Raw genomic sequence first — 17036 nt, 5'->3', positions numbered from 1 at the left:
ACAACTGGGGGGCCGAAGCCAAAAAATAAATAATTAAACAATTTTTAAAAAATTAAATAAATAAATAAGCTGGGACAAATGTAGGACAAAATTTTCAAATGGAGGGCACTTTTTAAAGAAAAAATGGAGGACACGTGAAAAAATTTGCTGATTCTTTAAAAAATGTTAAGATAAATGCATGTTTCTGAGGCTTCTATAGACAATTGCCCCACCATGCCCCTCGCGCGAGACGCCAAAGGCCCCGGCGCCAATCGGCGGCAGAACCGGGCTGGGGCCGGTCCCAAGGCCTCGCCGGGCCGCATCCGGCCCGCGGGCCGCAGGTTGCCTACCCCTGCCTTAAGGGGTGGAGACATCACTGCTCCTCAGACATCTGCCTTTTGGCAGAAATGTGTTGTAGCATTTGCCTGCATCCCTTTAAAATGCTGAAGAGATGGTGTCAGTGGGGCGAGTCTCAGTGGGAAGAGAAAGGAGAGGTCCCAGGTTTTTAAAAATAAATTTTAATTTTTAATTTTTTAAAAAAAATATTTTTTTTAAAAAATGTATTCTTATAAAAATTGTATTCCTATAAAATTTCTTCTAAAAACCACATCTTAATAAATTTTCACTTTAACCACATGAAACAATGTATGTGTAAATATATTTAGGCTGTGCATATGATGTTTTAATTTAATAGTATAATTTAAATTATGCTAGTTGTTTATGTCACAACTGTTGCCAATATATGGGAATTGCAAGGCCAATGGGGGTGGCATTATGAGTTACCACACCGGGTGACGTCAAGCCTAGTGATGTCACAGGGTTTTCTTTGCAAAATTTGTTTAGAGGGGTTTTTGCCTTTGCCTTCTCTGAAGCTGAGAGAGTGTAATGTGCCCAGTGGGTTTCCATGGCCGAGTGGGGATTTGAATTTTGTCCTTCATAGTCCAATGCCCAATTTTATTTAAGGATCCAAGGTGGCTTACAAGAAATTAAAACAAAGAATAGCTAAAATGTATTCGATACAAAAGTTTAAAAATATTAAATAAATAATTGTATTAAAACAATAAATTAAAACTGTTTAAAATCACATTAAAACATAGTTAAAGATAAAAGCATAGCACACCCCTGAACACACACCAATCAGTACCTGGCATCCTTTGATTAGTTCTACAGCTTTACCACTGTTTCTAAAACACTTCTCAAATCCACAATAGCAATTTTGATTTATTGTCTGGTTTAATGTTTGAGACATTATTGCAGATATTCCAGAAAAACAAGCCAGGGAGCCCGGAAGTGAATGAAAGTTCAGGAAATGTATTAGCTGGCTTGTTAATTATTATCCTCCCTGTCCTCCTCAAGAAGTGTGAGAGGTTATTGCCAAAAGTGGCATTAACACTGTGATGTTTCTTCCTTTTCTCCTACTTTCATCCTTTCCATCACCTTTACACAAAATCAGTTGATGTTATTAACTGGCTACCTTGTCCAAATGTCTGGCTGCTGCTGTCATATGAATAAACTGCTTCCATGCAACTGAAAGCATGTACAACATATATGTTCTGGTGCTTAGTATGTAGGGAAAAATAAGATGGATGGGGAGCTGACCATATATTGGAATAAAGTGTAATGTGCTTAATGTTGTAGTTCTTACTAATTCCAGCTGTGAAAAAGATAGCTTTGTTTGCTCTTGTCTGGGATTGCTGTGTCCCAGTGTGTTGGAGAAAGTATGGGCAAGGGAACAATTGATCCTGCAAGTATTTTGTATGAGAATTCCCAGTCTCTTACCATTTACCATGCTGTGTTTACCATAGTACCATGTTAGGTGGGCTGATGAGCATTCTAGACCAAAACATCTGGAAGAACAAAGGTTGTCCATCCCTGTTGTAGATGCATATTTGTCTGTGTCCCTAATAAGAGTGAAAGGGGTATATATCAGCTATTTAGCTGCTTTGTAGCTATAACCTTATGTGTTGCAGAGCTGCAGTCAGTTTACCCTTGCTAGATCAAGCGGAGGTCGAAGATGTGGAGGAAGAACTCCCTGATGGCTTAGAAGATGCCTGCAGTCAGGATGAGGAAGGGGAAGAAGAGGATGGGGAAGGTCTGTGGTATTTAAGTATCAGCACACACAAACTCCCAGACAGGATTTTTATACACTGGATTAGACAATACAAATATACTTGTTGTATTTTAAAAAATCTTTAAAATAATAAAAATACAAAATGGTTCTGACTGTACCATGAATTTTATCATAATATTAGTACAGTCAGCCTTCCTTATCCATGGATTTTTTATCCACAGATTCAAGCATCCATGGCTTGAAAATATTCCAAAAAAGTATAAATTCCGAATAGCAAACCTTGATTGTCTATTTTATATAAAGAACACCATTTTGCTCTGTCATTATATTTAATGTGACTTGAGCATCCACAGATTTTGTTATCCACAGGGGGTCCTGGAGCCAAACCCCAGCAGATAATAAGGTCCCAGTGTAGAGGAAAACAGTGCACTGGTGGAGTTCTTACATTTTTTCCAGTTTTGGAAGCAGTGATGGGGTTGTTTGTGTGGTCCCTAGATATGCTACTGCATTTGCAACAGTTGAATAACTGGGAACTGAATCAAATTCCTCTTTTGGAATGAAATGTCTGTAAAAGTAGCAAACACTTATGAAGACATTGCTTATCAATCCATAATATAACCTCACATGAGAGTGAATGTAATAATAGAGATGGATTACTGGCGTAGTTACTTTTCGCTTGAATAGAATAACTCCCCTCTTGGATAGCATCAGCCCATACATTGCATTTGCACTGATAAATATTTCTTTGGTGCAATATGTAGTCAATTTCAGATTAAGAGAAGAAGAGTTGGATCTTTATTTACATTTTGCCGCTTGTTCTGTTCCAGGACTTGGTAAATTATTTTCATTTATGTCAATAAAATGGTTATTGTATTCTATTAGTGTTCAGATATGGCAGAGAAGTGAGAGAAAAACACAAAGTAATGATTCCACTCTGGTGTAGCTGATCCTCTGGCTTATCTGTCATAGGGCTTTCATCAGGCACTCTAGCCCCTGTAATCTTGAGCCATAGGACTGTACCTTTTTGTTGTTAGTAGAAATGTTCTTAAATACTTTGTGGAGGGATTTAATCTACTGACGTATGCTATTGTTACAGTCTTGCTGCCTTTTTGGACAGTGTGTATTATTGCTTCATTCTGAAACATTGTTGGATCAATTCTCCCTTTGAATAAGGGTTCACTGAAACATCCTCCACAGAAGAGGTCAGAGGAGGTGTTTTGGTCGTTTAAATGCTCTCCCAACCACATGAGAAAAAATCATGAATAAACATTTTTCAGGTGCTAGAGAGATCATCTAAACTAGGATGCCCCATCCCATAAGAAGTCTTAGGGCCGGAACAAATTGGCCTGGAAAGCTGGCTTCTGGGTGGTTTGGGGATACGGCATTTTGACACTGCATGTCCCCAAGATGCCTAGAAGTCACTCAGCCATGGGCAGAGATGTGGGCAGCTTCAGGATGCTCTAGTGGCCTGACGTTTTGATGCCGCATGTCCCTGGAACGGCTTGAAGCCACCCTGGGTAGCAGCAGGGCCACCTAATGTGACTTTTTACTGGTCCAAGTAAGAGTGGATCTGTTCTGCTCCTATTTGGGCTGACTCCTGGGCAGATTGGGGCCGTGGCATGTGGTTCCGTCCTTTTGGGGTGATCTGTTTTTCCCCTTAGTAATTATTTCATAAAGCACACAAAAAGAACGGGAGACTAAATTTCCTCGTGTGTTGATGGGGTGTTGGAAGGGTTTTCAACTTTAAACTATTTTTGCCTTTCTCTTCAGGTGAATCTGATGGCTCCTCATCATCTGGACTATCTCCTAATGGTTCTGTGGCTATTATATCCAGGTTAGTTTCAGAAATGAACTGAGTTTGCCTTCTGGCAAATAAAGATTAATAATTTATGGAGTTTCTCCCCACTGCAGAGGGGAAAAATAATCTGCATACATTTGCACATCTTGAAATGTTTTAGGAAATTACTCTGCATAAATAATTATGAGTTTTAAGGGTTTTTTTGCATAAGAACTGTGGGAGTTTGTGCAAAAAACACTGTTTTCAGGCAGGCACATGTGTTTGTTTTGCAAAATTGCTATTTTCTATGGGAAAACCTTGCAATTTTGCACAACAAAAATCTTGCACAGACAACAGTCGTCTTGTACAGCAAAGCTATATGTCTCTTTTTGAGGAGGATTCCTGTTTTCAATCCAAAAAACAACAACCGTGCACAAAAAACTACACATGGCTGCATATAAATAGCCATTTTAAATAGGTTTCAGTGTTCCATGTTCCCTACATTGTTTGATATTAAACAAGCCCCAGTTTTGTTTGTTTGTTTTGACATTCTATGTGGCCCTTGGAGGGCCCTAGAGTAGAAAATTGACCCTGGGCCCACTGAAGGTGCAACCCCTCCCCCCACAGTTGTCAACAAAATAATTCATGTGCTTTCCTGCATAGAATAATTTCCTGAAATACTTTGGGATGCATAAAATCCTTGCCACTGTGTTATCCTTTCTGACTGGTTTCCAAGTGTTAGAAAACCCATTTTTCAGCCAAGAAATAAGTAATGGTGACTATTATTCTCAACCCCAATTTCCCCCCTTGCTTAATCAATTTCTGCAAAGAGAAAGAGGGCTAAGCAATTGGTGAAAAACAGCTTGGAGAGCAGCACTTGTTTGCTCCTGTTTTTCTGGGCCAAAGCTTCTCTGTTGAAATGAGCACTACTTTCCCAGACCATGTTAATAAGGGCCCCATGAGTTAAACTGCATGGTATATAATGGAAACAGATCTCTCTGGAAAAATATTGCATTGTTTGCTTTTCCAGTTCTGCTGAGCTTTCTTTTTGGCTTCTTTCCTCTTGTAAAGCCAGATAGATGTGCAACTCTGTTTCTTTTCCTAGGAATTGTGTTGAAGGATTGGTGCCTCCACTTGAAGGCCAAGAGAGAATTCTCAAGCCAGCTCTCATAAGCAGCCTATTCCCCAATGTGTCTCCCACCCTATATTTTGGTACCCGGGATGAGAGAGGTAAGGTAGATTTGAATTAATTGCAGGGAGCTGGCAGGGTTCAGAAGAACTATGATAACAGGACGTGATAGATTGGGCAGTTGACAGTGGGGTTGTATAGTAATGTCATTGTAAAATGGTGGAGAGGGTTCTTTTTCTCCCCATCTCAGCAATGAATATGTCCTGATGAAGATAAGAGGCAGGTAAATCTATACAATATAAGTGTAGAGCTATATCGTCTTGATATTGCTAGTGAAGAATTGGGAACTGAAATGACTGAAACAGGGCTGGTAATATTTCACAGACATTCACCTTGGTTTTCAATCTTAATATTACAATAGATGGAGCCATGTTTCTCTCCAGGGATTGGAAAGATTTTTTTTTTATTCTACAGGTTTTTTTTTAAAAAAAAAGTTGGGGAATTCTGAGTTGTAATGCAAAAACAACAACAACACATTTCCGAGTTCTAGTCTCTCTTGCCATGCTGTATGGTGGAGAGAGTAGGCCAGAGATGAGCTAAATAGAACCCTGGATCCAAGGCTGTTTTTGTGGCTTTTCATCCCTCTAGACCCAAACTTTGATCCTCCAGGTGTTTTGGATTTCAATTCCCATAAGCTCCAGCCAGCTTGACCAACTGTCAGGAATTCTGGGAGCTGAAGTCCAAAACATCTGGAGGACCAAAGTTTGGAAAACTCTTTGTCTGGCAATAGAAAGGAGTGAATTGCTTCTCCTAGAAGCCTCTATGAGAGGCAGCTCACATTTTAAATAAGTTGCAGTGGTCCATGTTCCCTATATTGCTTGATGTTAAACAAGCCTGCGTTTTGTTTGTTTGATTGTTTTTTTTTTACATTCCATGTGGCCCTTGGAGCCACTGGGGCAGAAAATTGGCCCCAGGCCCACTGAAGGTGCCCAAACCCTGATGTAGGCCAACAGATTCCCTTACAGCAGAGACACAGCCATTTGTCTTGTTTGTTCTGTTTTGGCCTGAATGTCACCATACTGGGGCCACAGGACCCCTTGGCCTAGAAGGCTTACAACTTGTCTTGAACACTTGGCATCTGCATGCAGATAGAGTCTGGATGCTTCTTGCTACGGCAGCATAACTTCCTGGGCTTCCCACTGTTTCTACACTATATCTATCTTCTGTCTTCCACAACCCAGCATCTATTCCTCAGGAAAGCATGTAGAGATTTCACACAGTCAGAACAGAGTAACAACTCTTGCCAAATCAGGAGGGCATGATACAGCATGTAGGGGAGGAGGCACCCTCCTCACTGAAATCACCAGGGATCCTCTGCCAGAGTGTATTCAGCACACCCATTACTGGTGCCTGAGAAGATAAGCTTATTCTGCCTCAGGATATTGATCCTTCTAGAAACTTTCCACATGTGCCCCTTTAGGTGTTTCATTTTCCTCAGGAGGGAAGAGGCTTCTTTCACAGGTATATACTCTGGTGTATGAAAGTGATGGAGCTTCTGTGAAGGTTTTCTCCCTTCTTATAAGATCAGTGGTGTAGAAGTCTGTCTCTTTGAAGCTCCTATACTTCATGATAAATTGATATTTCAGAATGGGTGTTCTATGGGTTGGATTTTCCTCTACCCTTAGGGTTTGCTTCTTTCCTAGTGGAGAAGCTCCCTTGGGAGCAGAGGAAGCTGCTGCGATGGAAGATGAGTACGGTGACTCCCAACATTGTGAAGCAAACTATCGCCCGGTCCCACTTCAAAGTCAGCAGGAGTGAGTCCTCTTCAATGTGGGAGTGGTTTGGGGTTACATGTCTCCTGCCTTAAGTACATCCCACTGTGCAAGAGTCCACAGCTTTGACTTGGGGAAGTGCTGGTTGTTTAGACATTGGTTTTTCCGTTTTGAAGATCTGGGTTTCAGTAGCAGTGAGATGGAAAACCAGAGCTTGAAAAGTTAGTTTTTGGTTTACCTAGAATCTCCCTGTGGCCATGCTTGCTGGAGACTGTAGTAATCCTAAAAAGTAGCTTTTCCAGGTTCTGCAGCAGACCCCCAAAAGCTGGTTATCCCAATTACCTCTCTCGCATGGAGGACTCTGCATGAGGCTGTAAAACAGCTCTGATTGTGGCTATTCCACTGCTTCCCTCCAAATCTTGGACAAATCTTCTGGTTATATTTCCTTGGGCAGCTCTCCCTAGTACTGTACCTACATTCTGCTAATGTTTTCTGGAAAACCATGCTACCTGCAGCATGGCCTTTGCTTACAGAGGCTGGAAAATGCTATCCTGCTGCACATACATTTTTGCAACTTTTGTCAAACCTGCTATACACCTGGTGATCAGATGTGATCTGTGTATAGGAACATGGATTGGACTGTTTCTTTCTTATCAGTTATTTGATAAATAGTCTTTCTTTCTCTAGTTAGAAGAGAGATGGGAAATGGGGGGATCTTGAAAAATGAATGGGAACTATATTTTGAGATTTCTGACTGTTCATTCTTAACTGAAAAGGGCTTCACATAATAAGTTGTGGTGCTGATATTACAATCTTATTCTTGTGCATTGTTCACAACAAATTTTATTGGAAGATATTATAAGAGAAATTACAGTTAAATGATTGGCATTATGAAATTGGAAAAAATATTCAGGTGAAATTCTTAGGTGTTTGGAATTGTTATAGTTTTTGAGGGATGTTGTTCTGTGCCTTCAAGTCATTCCCAGCTTATGGCAACCCTAAGGCGAACCTATCATGAGGTTTTCTTGACAAGATTTGTTCAGAGGAAGTTTGCCTTTGCCTTCCTTTGAGGCTGAGAGAATGTGACTTGCCCAAGGCCACCTAGTGGTTTACCATGGCCAAGTAGGGATTTGAACCCTGGTCTCCAGAGCCGTAGTTCAACAGTCAGACCACTACACCACTCTGCTTCTTGAGCATAGAAGAACAAAATATGTCCAACATAATGTTCAGATTGTCCTGAATTGCCCTGTTGCCCACAGGAAACAATGACTGGCTAGGCTGCTGGGGCCATCATATGAAATCTCCTGGGTTCAGAGTTATCAAAGAACACCAGAAGGTATGAGATGTGATCAGGCTGCACAAGAACATACTGAAGAACCTCATGTAACATGGCAAGAAATGATGAGATGCAGCTCTCCAGTTTTGCAATCTTTGTACTGCATGTATCTGATCTTCCCTGTTTTTTGCTGCATTGTTTTCCTCCTTCTCTCCCTTCATATTCTGCTCTTGGTGGCTCTACTACTAAAGGAAGACACCTAGGCTTCTAAGACACCTTGGCATGCTTACTTCATATGAATTATCTGTTTGGAGTACCAGCTGGGGTTCTTTTTGGGCAAGGGGCGGTAGTATGGTCAATTTAAGTTCCCATAGGGATATCTGAATTTAGAGGGAGGAATTGTGATCATCCTACTATGTTAATCCCACTGCAAACCTCTGTGGCCATTCCATTTCAAACCCTCACACATTCCCTAGGCTAGCCCTTGAGGTCTCTTCCAGCTCTGTGATTTCATTTCATTTTTACCACCAGGATCCCTACTGGACACATTTCATTAGGTCTCTGTATAATGTAGTTCTTTGATACTCTTAGGCTGTAGAACTGTTTATAACACGGGCATAGTGACCAGATTGTAGGTGTGATTACATACAATGTAAGACATTGTATGATGTTTCATTCTTTCTAGCTTAAAGAAATCCTTACATTTTCAGTTTTTCTCTTATATTAATGCACTACTGACTAGTCTTAACACATTATCTCCCCCCCCCCCCCCCCCCCCCGTCACTCTTTGTTTCCCTTCAGAACTCAGATCTTCCTCCTCTTGGTTTTCAAACCTCAGTTCTGACACTCTCATCCACACTCTCACCCCATCATTCCTAAAGGCACTTCCCACTCTCAACCAAGAACTGTCTCATGCAGATATGCTCCAACTAGCATTCTACCCCATCACACATGTATTCTCCCCACCATACTTACAAAACAGCATCACCATAACAATATACTAAATACAGACACAAATTATAATATGACTTGTGTAACATCAGAGACACCTAAGTTGTACTGGCAGGAAACAGTGTAACTGTCATTGCTCTGTTTTTGACTAACTTCTTTCCTGCCTGCAGTTGAACCATTTTCCTGGTTCATTCCAAATTGGTCGGAAGGATCGTCTGTGGAGAAACATTTCCAAAATGCAGCTGCGCTATGGAAAGAAGGAATTCAACTTTCTGCCCCAGTCTTTCATCCTCCCACAAGATATCAAGCTGCTCAGAAAGGCTTGGGAAGATTGTGGGAGTCGCCAGAAATGGATTGTGAAACCGGTGAGAGCACAGTTAATGTTTTTGCTCTTTCAGATATCTGCTGTGATTTATTTCTATTCTGTACCTTACTCCAGCAGTGCAAGGACCTCTTTCCTATGTAGCAATTGTATAGATTTTTTGTCCTATATATTACCTAAGTTGTTTCACCATGAAGTGTTTTGATTGAAGGTTATGTACTTAAATGCATGAATTGAGTAGAGGAGGATGGGAGGCAGAGATGGGATAACTAGAGTTGTGAAGAGTGAGCATATTTTTGAGACTAGCAGGTGCCAATCTGTACTGTTCGACATACTGTATATCAGGGGTAGGCAACCTTTTTGAGCCGGAGGCCGGGTTGCTGTCCCTCAGACAACTGGGGGGCCGAAGCCAAAAAATAAATAATTAAATAATTTTTAAAAAATTATTTAAAATGTAGGACAAAATTTTCAAATGGAGGACACTTTTTTTAAAAAAGTGGGGGACACGTGAAAAAATTTGCTGATTTTTAAAAAATGTTAATATAAATGCATGTTTCTGAGGCTTCTATAGACAATTGCCCCCCTTGCCCGCCGCTTGCTCCCCCTTGCCCACCTCCTCCTGATAGGCCAAAGGCCCCATGCCCTCATGCAAGAGGCCAAAGGCTCCGGCGGCAATTGGCGGCAGGACCAGGCTGGGGCCGGTCCCAAGGCCTTGCCGGGCCGCATCCGGCCCGCGGGTTGTAGGTTGCCTACCCCTGCTGTATATATTCATGTATACGTCTAGAAATTTTAGTCAAATAATTGTCCACAAAAACCTGAATCGGTTTATCCATGGGTCAATGTAAGTACTGTACTTTAACTCATACACACACACACACACACACACACACACACACACACACACACCATTCTCTGGTGAAAGGCAAGAGTATAATTTGTCCTGGAAGCATTGGCCCCCTTTTACTCTCTCATCCATCCAGCCTTTAGTGTGAGTACAAATAGTTATGCCTGCTGGGATTTTGTAGGTTCATTGGCATTGTTTTTCTTTGCTTCATCCTTTGGATCTTTTGTTACATGTCCCTAAGTTTTACCCTCGACTTATCCACGGGTCATATCAAAATCCATAATTTTGGCCCCCAGACCTGCCCTCAACTTATACATGAGATCGACTTATGGTTGAGTATATACAGTAATTTCAACCAAGCAGGTTTTTAGATACACTAAAAAGGCCCATCAGTCTCCTTTCCTGAGTTGGCAGTGGCGGTCTTGGTGGTTGGAAAAATCAAAGGCTGTGGTTCTGGATGATTTCATACATGCCAAGACTTTCTTGATGGGGCCAGCTCAGGACTCCATGGTTACCATGGAAACCATGGGGCTGTCTCAGCATATTACTGGTTCAATACATGAGGCAGGACATAGCCTGGATCTGGCTTTTCATGTCAGGTGGATAGAGGATGATCTGATTTTAGGCGGTATTTCAACAACCCTGTGGTCATGGTCAGATCATCCTTTGAAGATTGGATTTTAAAATTGTATGAAGTACTTGAGTTAGATAAATTAACAAGAAAACTAAGATGAAAAATCAGATGATTTCTTGGATATATGGCAAAAAGTGTTAGATTATCTAGGAAAAAAATGGGGTCACCGGACAACGATTTTTTTAAAGGATTAAAAACATCTGTGGCTTAAAAAAAAGTTTCGCAGAAAAAATCCTGAGTTATATACATTTTATCCATATATTGGATACATTGTCTTTTCTTTATTTAAACTGTACAAAATTAAACTATTTATAAGATTTAACAGTGAAATAGCAAGGCTAGCAATTATTGCAATTGCTGAAGATTGAATATATCTTTTTTATTATTGGCCCGGTCCAGACGAGCCCTTTAGCACATCCTGGCGACGTGCTAGGGTTGCCTCGGGGTGCTGTTTCCAACCCTAGCACGTCACCAGGATGTCATCGCTGCGCGGTGCTGTCACTGCTGCGTGCTGTCCAGATGGACCCACACAGCAGCAACATGCTTAGGTCACTGCCAGCAGTTTGTGGCAGCGCTAAAAGGAGCCACTTTTCAGCGCTCCTTTATTTTCTGCGTAGCCATGCCACGCAATTTGGTTGCTCCGGCACGGCTACACGGAAAAGAGAGGTGGCTCCCAGCCGCCTCTTTCTGGTGGTCTGTACCCTGCCATTATTAGTTTGACTGTTGTTATAATATGAAGGGTTTGCTTAAAATGACAAAATAATATCAAATTTGACGTTGGAAACGGATTAATTGGAGTAACAGGAAGGAAAACTTTTCTTGATTGTAGGTTAGTAACTAAGTTGAATACTTTTGAAATACAAATTTATTTTGTAAATCATTCTTAACCTTATAATCAAGATTCTGTCTTTTATTATTTTTAAGGATTTCTATATTTGTAACTTCTATATGTTGTTTTTTTCTCTCTCTTTGTAATCTATTTTGTGTTTTTATATGTTATGTAAAACTTAATTTAAAAAATTCAAAATGACCTGAATAGACCAAAGCTAACAAAATGAAATTCAACATGGAGAAATGTAAGGTACTGCATTAAGGGTGGAAAAATGAAATGCACAGATATAGGATGGCGGACACCTGGCTGAATGAAACTACATGTGAAAGGGATCTAGGAGTCCAAGTAGGCCACAAGTTGAACATGAATGAACAGTGCGATGCAACAGCTAAAAAGGCCAATACAGTTTTAGGTTGCATTAATAAAAGTATAGTGTCTAGATCAAGGGAAGTAATAGTGCCACTCTATTCTGCTTTGGTCAGGCCCCACCTGGAATATTGTGTCCAGTTCTGGGCACCACAATTTTAAAAGGATGTTGAAAAACTGGAGCATGTTCAAAGGAGGGTGACTAAAATGGTGAAGGGCCTGGAAACCATGCCCTATGAGGAATGACTTAAGGAGCTGGGGATGTTTAGCCTGGAGAAGACAAGGTTAAGAGGTGATATGATAGCCCTGTTTAAATATTTGAAGGGATGTCATATTGAGGAGGGAGCTAGCTTGTTTTCTGCTGCTCTAGAGAACAAGACCCGGAGCAATGGATGCAAGCTATAGGAAAAGAGATTCCACCTCAACATTAGGAGGGAAGGGCTGTTTGACAGTGGAATGTAGTGGAGTCTCCTTCCCTGGAGGTCTTTAAACAGAGGCTTGATGGCCATCTGTCGGGTATGCTTTGATTGAGATTTCCTGCATGGCAGGGTGTTTGACTGGATGGCCCTAGTGGTCTCTTCCAACTGTACGATTCTATGATTCTATGTATGTGCACAGCCTTTATTCGTAAAGCCAGTTCATTCAACCATTTTAGAAGTTGTTTTTCTGCCATGCTGATTATGGTTGAGAATCTTATTGAACTTGAATTCAAAATAGTGTCGATGTTTGTGAGATGTCTTGGGGAATTTTGTTTTATTGCCAATAATGCAAAAAATACTTTCATGACCAGGGACAGATTCCCAGGCTGTATTTAGAACATGTGGCTTTGAATGATATCATGTGCATCTTTCTCCCTTTTTCTTCAGCCAGCATCAGCTAGAGGCATTGGAATCCAGGTCATTCATAAGTGGACCCAGCTGCCAAAGCGCAGGCCGCTACTGGTGCAGAGGTGAGCAAGCTTTTCCTCTAAAGTAAGTTATGACCTGAACTTCCCTCATCTTGCAAACAAAATAGCTGGATACACTGCTGGAGGGATCAAGGAGGTAATATGGGTCTAATGATTATGCTTTTTGCCTTGGTAAAACTGAAACTGTTCTAGGAAGCTCATTTCTTTTGCCATATTTTTCACTGAATAGTAAGACAATTATGGGCTTGCAACTGTATTGAAGGATCTTTGTGATGTGGAATGGTGATTTATTGAAAGAGTAGGAATTTCATCAGAAGTCTCCCAAATGCTACAGGACAAAAGCTATGTTTATGAAGCCTTTCTGTTGTTTTTGGACTAAATCTCTTTTATAGTGAGCTTGCTATGGTTCACATGCCTCTTTTAATCTTTCAGGTACCTACACAAACCCTACCTTATTGGTGGAAGTAAGTTCGACTTAAGGATTTACGTTTACGTCACATGTTATGATCCACTCCGTGTCTACTTGTTCAAAGATGGACTTGTTCGTTTTGCCAGTTGCAAGTAGGTTCCCCAGGAATTAGTTGCTTAAAAGGGAATGGATATTAACCAGGATAAGAGTTAAATAACCAATTAAGTTTCAAAATACATTTGTGAATTGTAAATTAACATGTTTTCTTTAAAATGGAAAATCATCTATGTTGTTTGGTGCAGGTAGCAGTGGTACAATAGTCTGTTCCCATTTGCTGGTTTATGAGGTGGATGTTGAGAATTATTTGCTTTCACTGTGGAGCTGGATATGTGTAGTATCTCTTGACATTGTTTTATTGCCATTGATTAGTTAAATCAAAGCATTAAAACTTTACTTAAATTTGGTTCAATAGCTCAAGTCATAGCAACATCTCTTTGAAGAGTTATACCAGACTTCCTTCTTCCTCACATGGACACATGTGTGTACTCAGTTAGACTTCATAAGCTGGAGTAGGTTGAATTTCCTTAAAGATGGTTGTGTCTATATCTTACAATACTGCAAAGATTCATTTCTCTACTTCCATTCATTTCAATGTCTAATGGTATTTCACCAGTGCTTTATTGTTCCACCACCATAGATATTCCTCCTCCATGAAAAGCCTCAGCAACAAGTATATGCACTTGACTAATTACAGTATCAACAAGAAGAATATTGAATATAAATCCAATGCAGATGAAACTGCTTGCCAAGGTCACAAGTGGTGAGTACTGGCCACAAGGTTTTTTCTCATGTTCCAGTTCATTTAGCTAGTAGGTGTTGCCTCACTTCTGTAGTTGAGAGGTGCCAGATATATTCCTACTATGTTTTTTAAACAAAGTATTTTAAATGTAGAATGCAAAATACAAAATTCCTAAATACTGTGGCCTGAGTCCTGCTGTTAGTCTCAACTAAAGTAGGCTCATTGAATTAATGGGCTTTACATATATTTGGTGCATCATTCAGCAATGATTGAGTGGACTTGAGAACAGACCTCTGGATCCTTGCAAAATATTGCAAGAGAAGGCTTGGTTCTGACACAGAATCAAAGGGGCTCCATAGGCCATTGACTCCAACCTCCTGCTGAAAGAAAGAACAGCAGCGGGAGCATCCCCAGCAGGTAGCTGTCCATTCTTTTTTTTGGAAGATGTCCAAAGAAAGAGACCCCACTACCTTTCTAGATAATTAGTTCCATTGTTGAACAACTGTTGCTGTCAAGCAGTTCCTTCTAATGCTCAATTAAAGTCTACCTTCCAGTAACTTAATACTATTAGACCTGGTCCTGCCTTATGAGGCAGCAGAGAACAAATCTGCACCCTCATCTCTGTGACATTTAAAGAGTGCAGTCATGTCATCCCTCATTCTTTTCAGCAAGCTGAACATGCCCAGCTTCTTCAACCTTTCCTCATATGTTTTGTTCTCCATATCTTTTATAATCCTTATTGCCCTTTTCTGAACCTGCCCCAATTTGTTTATGTCCTTAAAATGAGAGACCCAGAACTGAGGACAGTACTCCAGGGAGGCTTGACAAGTATAGAATAGAGTGGAACTATTACTTCCCTTGACTTTGAATCTGTGTTTCTATTAATGCAGGCTAAAATATTCTTTGCTTCCTTTGGTGCAGCTACAAGCAGCAACGACAAGAAATATCTCCCCCAAGTCAGCCAGCTTCTGTTTCCCTTACATCATCCCAAAGCAGCGCCACCTTTGTACTTGTCCCTTATTCATCCTTGCTGGGGAACACACAACTCTTCTTCCTGCCTTCACACCAAACTGGGTGAAATGTCATGTGGTGGTGCAGAAATCATGACAGCAGGAAGAAGTGAAGCTTTAAATTAGGAATCAGCAAACATCGTGTATCAACACAGGGCTATAAATGGGGCTGAAATGCATTTTCAGCCTTTTGTAGATTGTAAACAAATTATTTGAACCTATTGTGTACATTTAAAATGGATGTGAAAGTTTTTGAAGGTATTTTAAAGATAAAAGATCTATTTTATGTTATCAAATGCTTTTTCAGCAAACAAAAATAAACCTCCCGAAGTCTTTTTCTGTTTTAAATTTAAGGTATATTTTTAATCAAATTTATTATACTATCTGCTAAATTCTGCCCTTTCAGAAATTATTATTATTATTATTATTATTATTACAGTTTATTTATATAGTGCCATAAGTTTTACATGGCACTTTACATAGTGAGGAAGCAACATACAGATAAAAGCCTGCCAATGGTGTACAGTCTAAGGTTAAAAGCAAAAATTATAAAATTAGCATCATATTGTTAAAATAACTCTAAAACAATAAACTGTAAAACAGTACACATTAATACACATTATTAGCCATTAGAAATCAGGTTGTAAGTTGGAAAGCTTCCCTAAACAAAATTGTCTTTAATTCGGACTTAAAGCTGGCTAAAGAGGTGGTAGTCCAAAGGTGTATGGAAAGGAGATTCCAAAAGTAAGGAGCAACATGTGAGAAGGGGTGCATCCGAGCAGGGAAGGAGGAGACCCTTGGTTGAATCAACAGCCCCGAGTGCTTGGATTGCAGAGCACGAGCAGGATGATAGGGAGAAACAAGTGCTGACAAATAAGTGAGAGCCAAACCATGCAGGGCCTTAAAGGTTAACAGAAGAAGTTTATAACAAATTCTAAAAGGAATCGGGAGCCAGTGAAGAGATGAAAACAGAGGAGTGATGTGATCATAACGGCTGGCTGAAAAGATAACCCTGGCAGCAGAATGTTGCACAGAAGTCAGGGGCCAAGATGGGAAAGAGGAAGCCCTGTCAACAGAAGGTTACAAACTATTGTCCAGGCGAGAAACAATCAACGTGTGAACCAATATCTTAACAGTGGATACTAAAAGAAAAGGTCTGATTTTAGCTAGATTATAAAGAAAAAATCAACACGATTTGGCTGTAATCTGGATCTGAGGAATGAACGACGGAGAAGAACAAAAAATTACACCAAGACTGTATGCTTCTTCACAGGTTGGATGCTGATACCATTGACTGTAACTGAAAATGAATACTGCAAAGTTGGCTGAGGTGGAAAAACAAATAACTCAGTTTTGGCCATATTAAGTTTCAAATGTCGATGAAACATCCAAGTAGAAAACGCCGAGAGATACGATGAAACTCACTGTTCAACGTCTGAAGAAAGTTCTGGAGTTGAAATGTTCAATTGGCTGTCATTGGCATATAAATGATACTGAAATCCGTTACAGCCAATAAGATTTTCTAGGGGGAGGATATAGAGAGAAAATAACGATGGACCCAAAACGGAGCCCTGCACGACTCCAACAGATAAGGAAACAGGAGTCGAAACCTGGCCTCCAGTGACCACAGCAAAAGATTTATCCGAGAGGTATAAAATCAGTTGAGAACTGAATCAGCTAATCCCAGGTCCTGGAGTAGATCCACCAAAACAGTATGATCAACAGTACTGAAAGCAGTGGAAAGTTAAAAAGCACAAAAATAGAGTAAAGCCCTTTTGACTTGGCCAACAGGAGATCACCCCCAATCTTCGTAAGAGCTGTTTCTGTAGAATGCAATGGATGGAAGCTGGACTGAAAAGGATCCATAGTAGAATTAGTGGAAAGAAACTCAAGACAGCAAAAGTAAACAGCACGTTCAAAGACTTTAGAAATCCTCACTGATGTAGCTGAAATGTCAA

At 40.4% G+C, this 17036-nt stretch overlaps 1 protein-coding gene and 1 long non-coding RNA gene across 6 annotated transcripts in view; one reads left to right on the top strand and one right to left on the bottom strand.

Annotated features, from left to right (window-relative positions):
• The window catches only part of LOC149314057 (uncharacterized), a 49038-nt gene that overhangs the window by 5749 nt on the left and 26253 nt on the right, over positions 1–17036 (bottom strand). The gene's annotated exons all lie outside the window — the stretch shown is intronic.
• The window catches only part of TTLL4 (tubulin tyrosine ligase like 4), a 38390-nt gene that overhangs the window by 10836 nt on the left and 10518 nt on the right, over positions 1–17036 (top strand). For 2 of the 5 annotated variants that reach the window (XM_089520424.1, XM_089520420.1), the window contains exons 3-11: positions 1950–2071; positions 3821–3884; positions 4933–5057; positions 6660–6770; positions 7988–8064; positions 9126–9320; positions 12820–12902; positions 13293–13421; positions 13967–14089. In XM_089520424.1, coding sequence (XP_089376550.1) covers positions 1950–2071; positions 3821–3884; positions 4933–5057; positions 6660–6770; positions 7988–8064; positions 9126–9320; positions 12820–12902; positions 13293–13421; positions 13967–14089 — 1029 coding nt within the window. Of the gene's footprint in view, positions 1–1949; positions 2072–3820; positions 3885–4932; positions 5058–6641; positions 6771–7987; positions 8065–9125; positions 9321–12819; positions 12903–13292; positions 13422–13966; positions 14090–17036 lie in introns of all 5 variants that reach the window. The other 3 variants (XM_089520423.1, XM_089520419.1, XM_089520421.1) reach the window with 2 other exon arrangements.

Source organism: Sceloporus occidentalis, unplaced genomic scaffold, assembly GCF_023333645.1.
Source record: "Sceloporus occidentalis isolate IW3139 unplaced genomic scaffold, rSceOcc1.0.p SCAF_4, whole genome shotgun sequence".
In the NCBI taxonomy this organism is placed as follows: Eukaryota; Metazoa; Chordata; class Lepidosauria; order Squamata; family Phrynosomatidae; genus Sceloporus; species Sceloporus occidentalis.
This window is presented reverse-complemented; position numbering and strand designations above follow the sequence as displayed.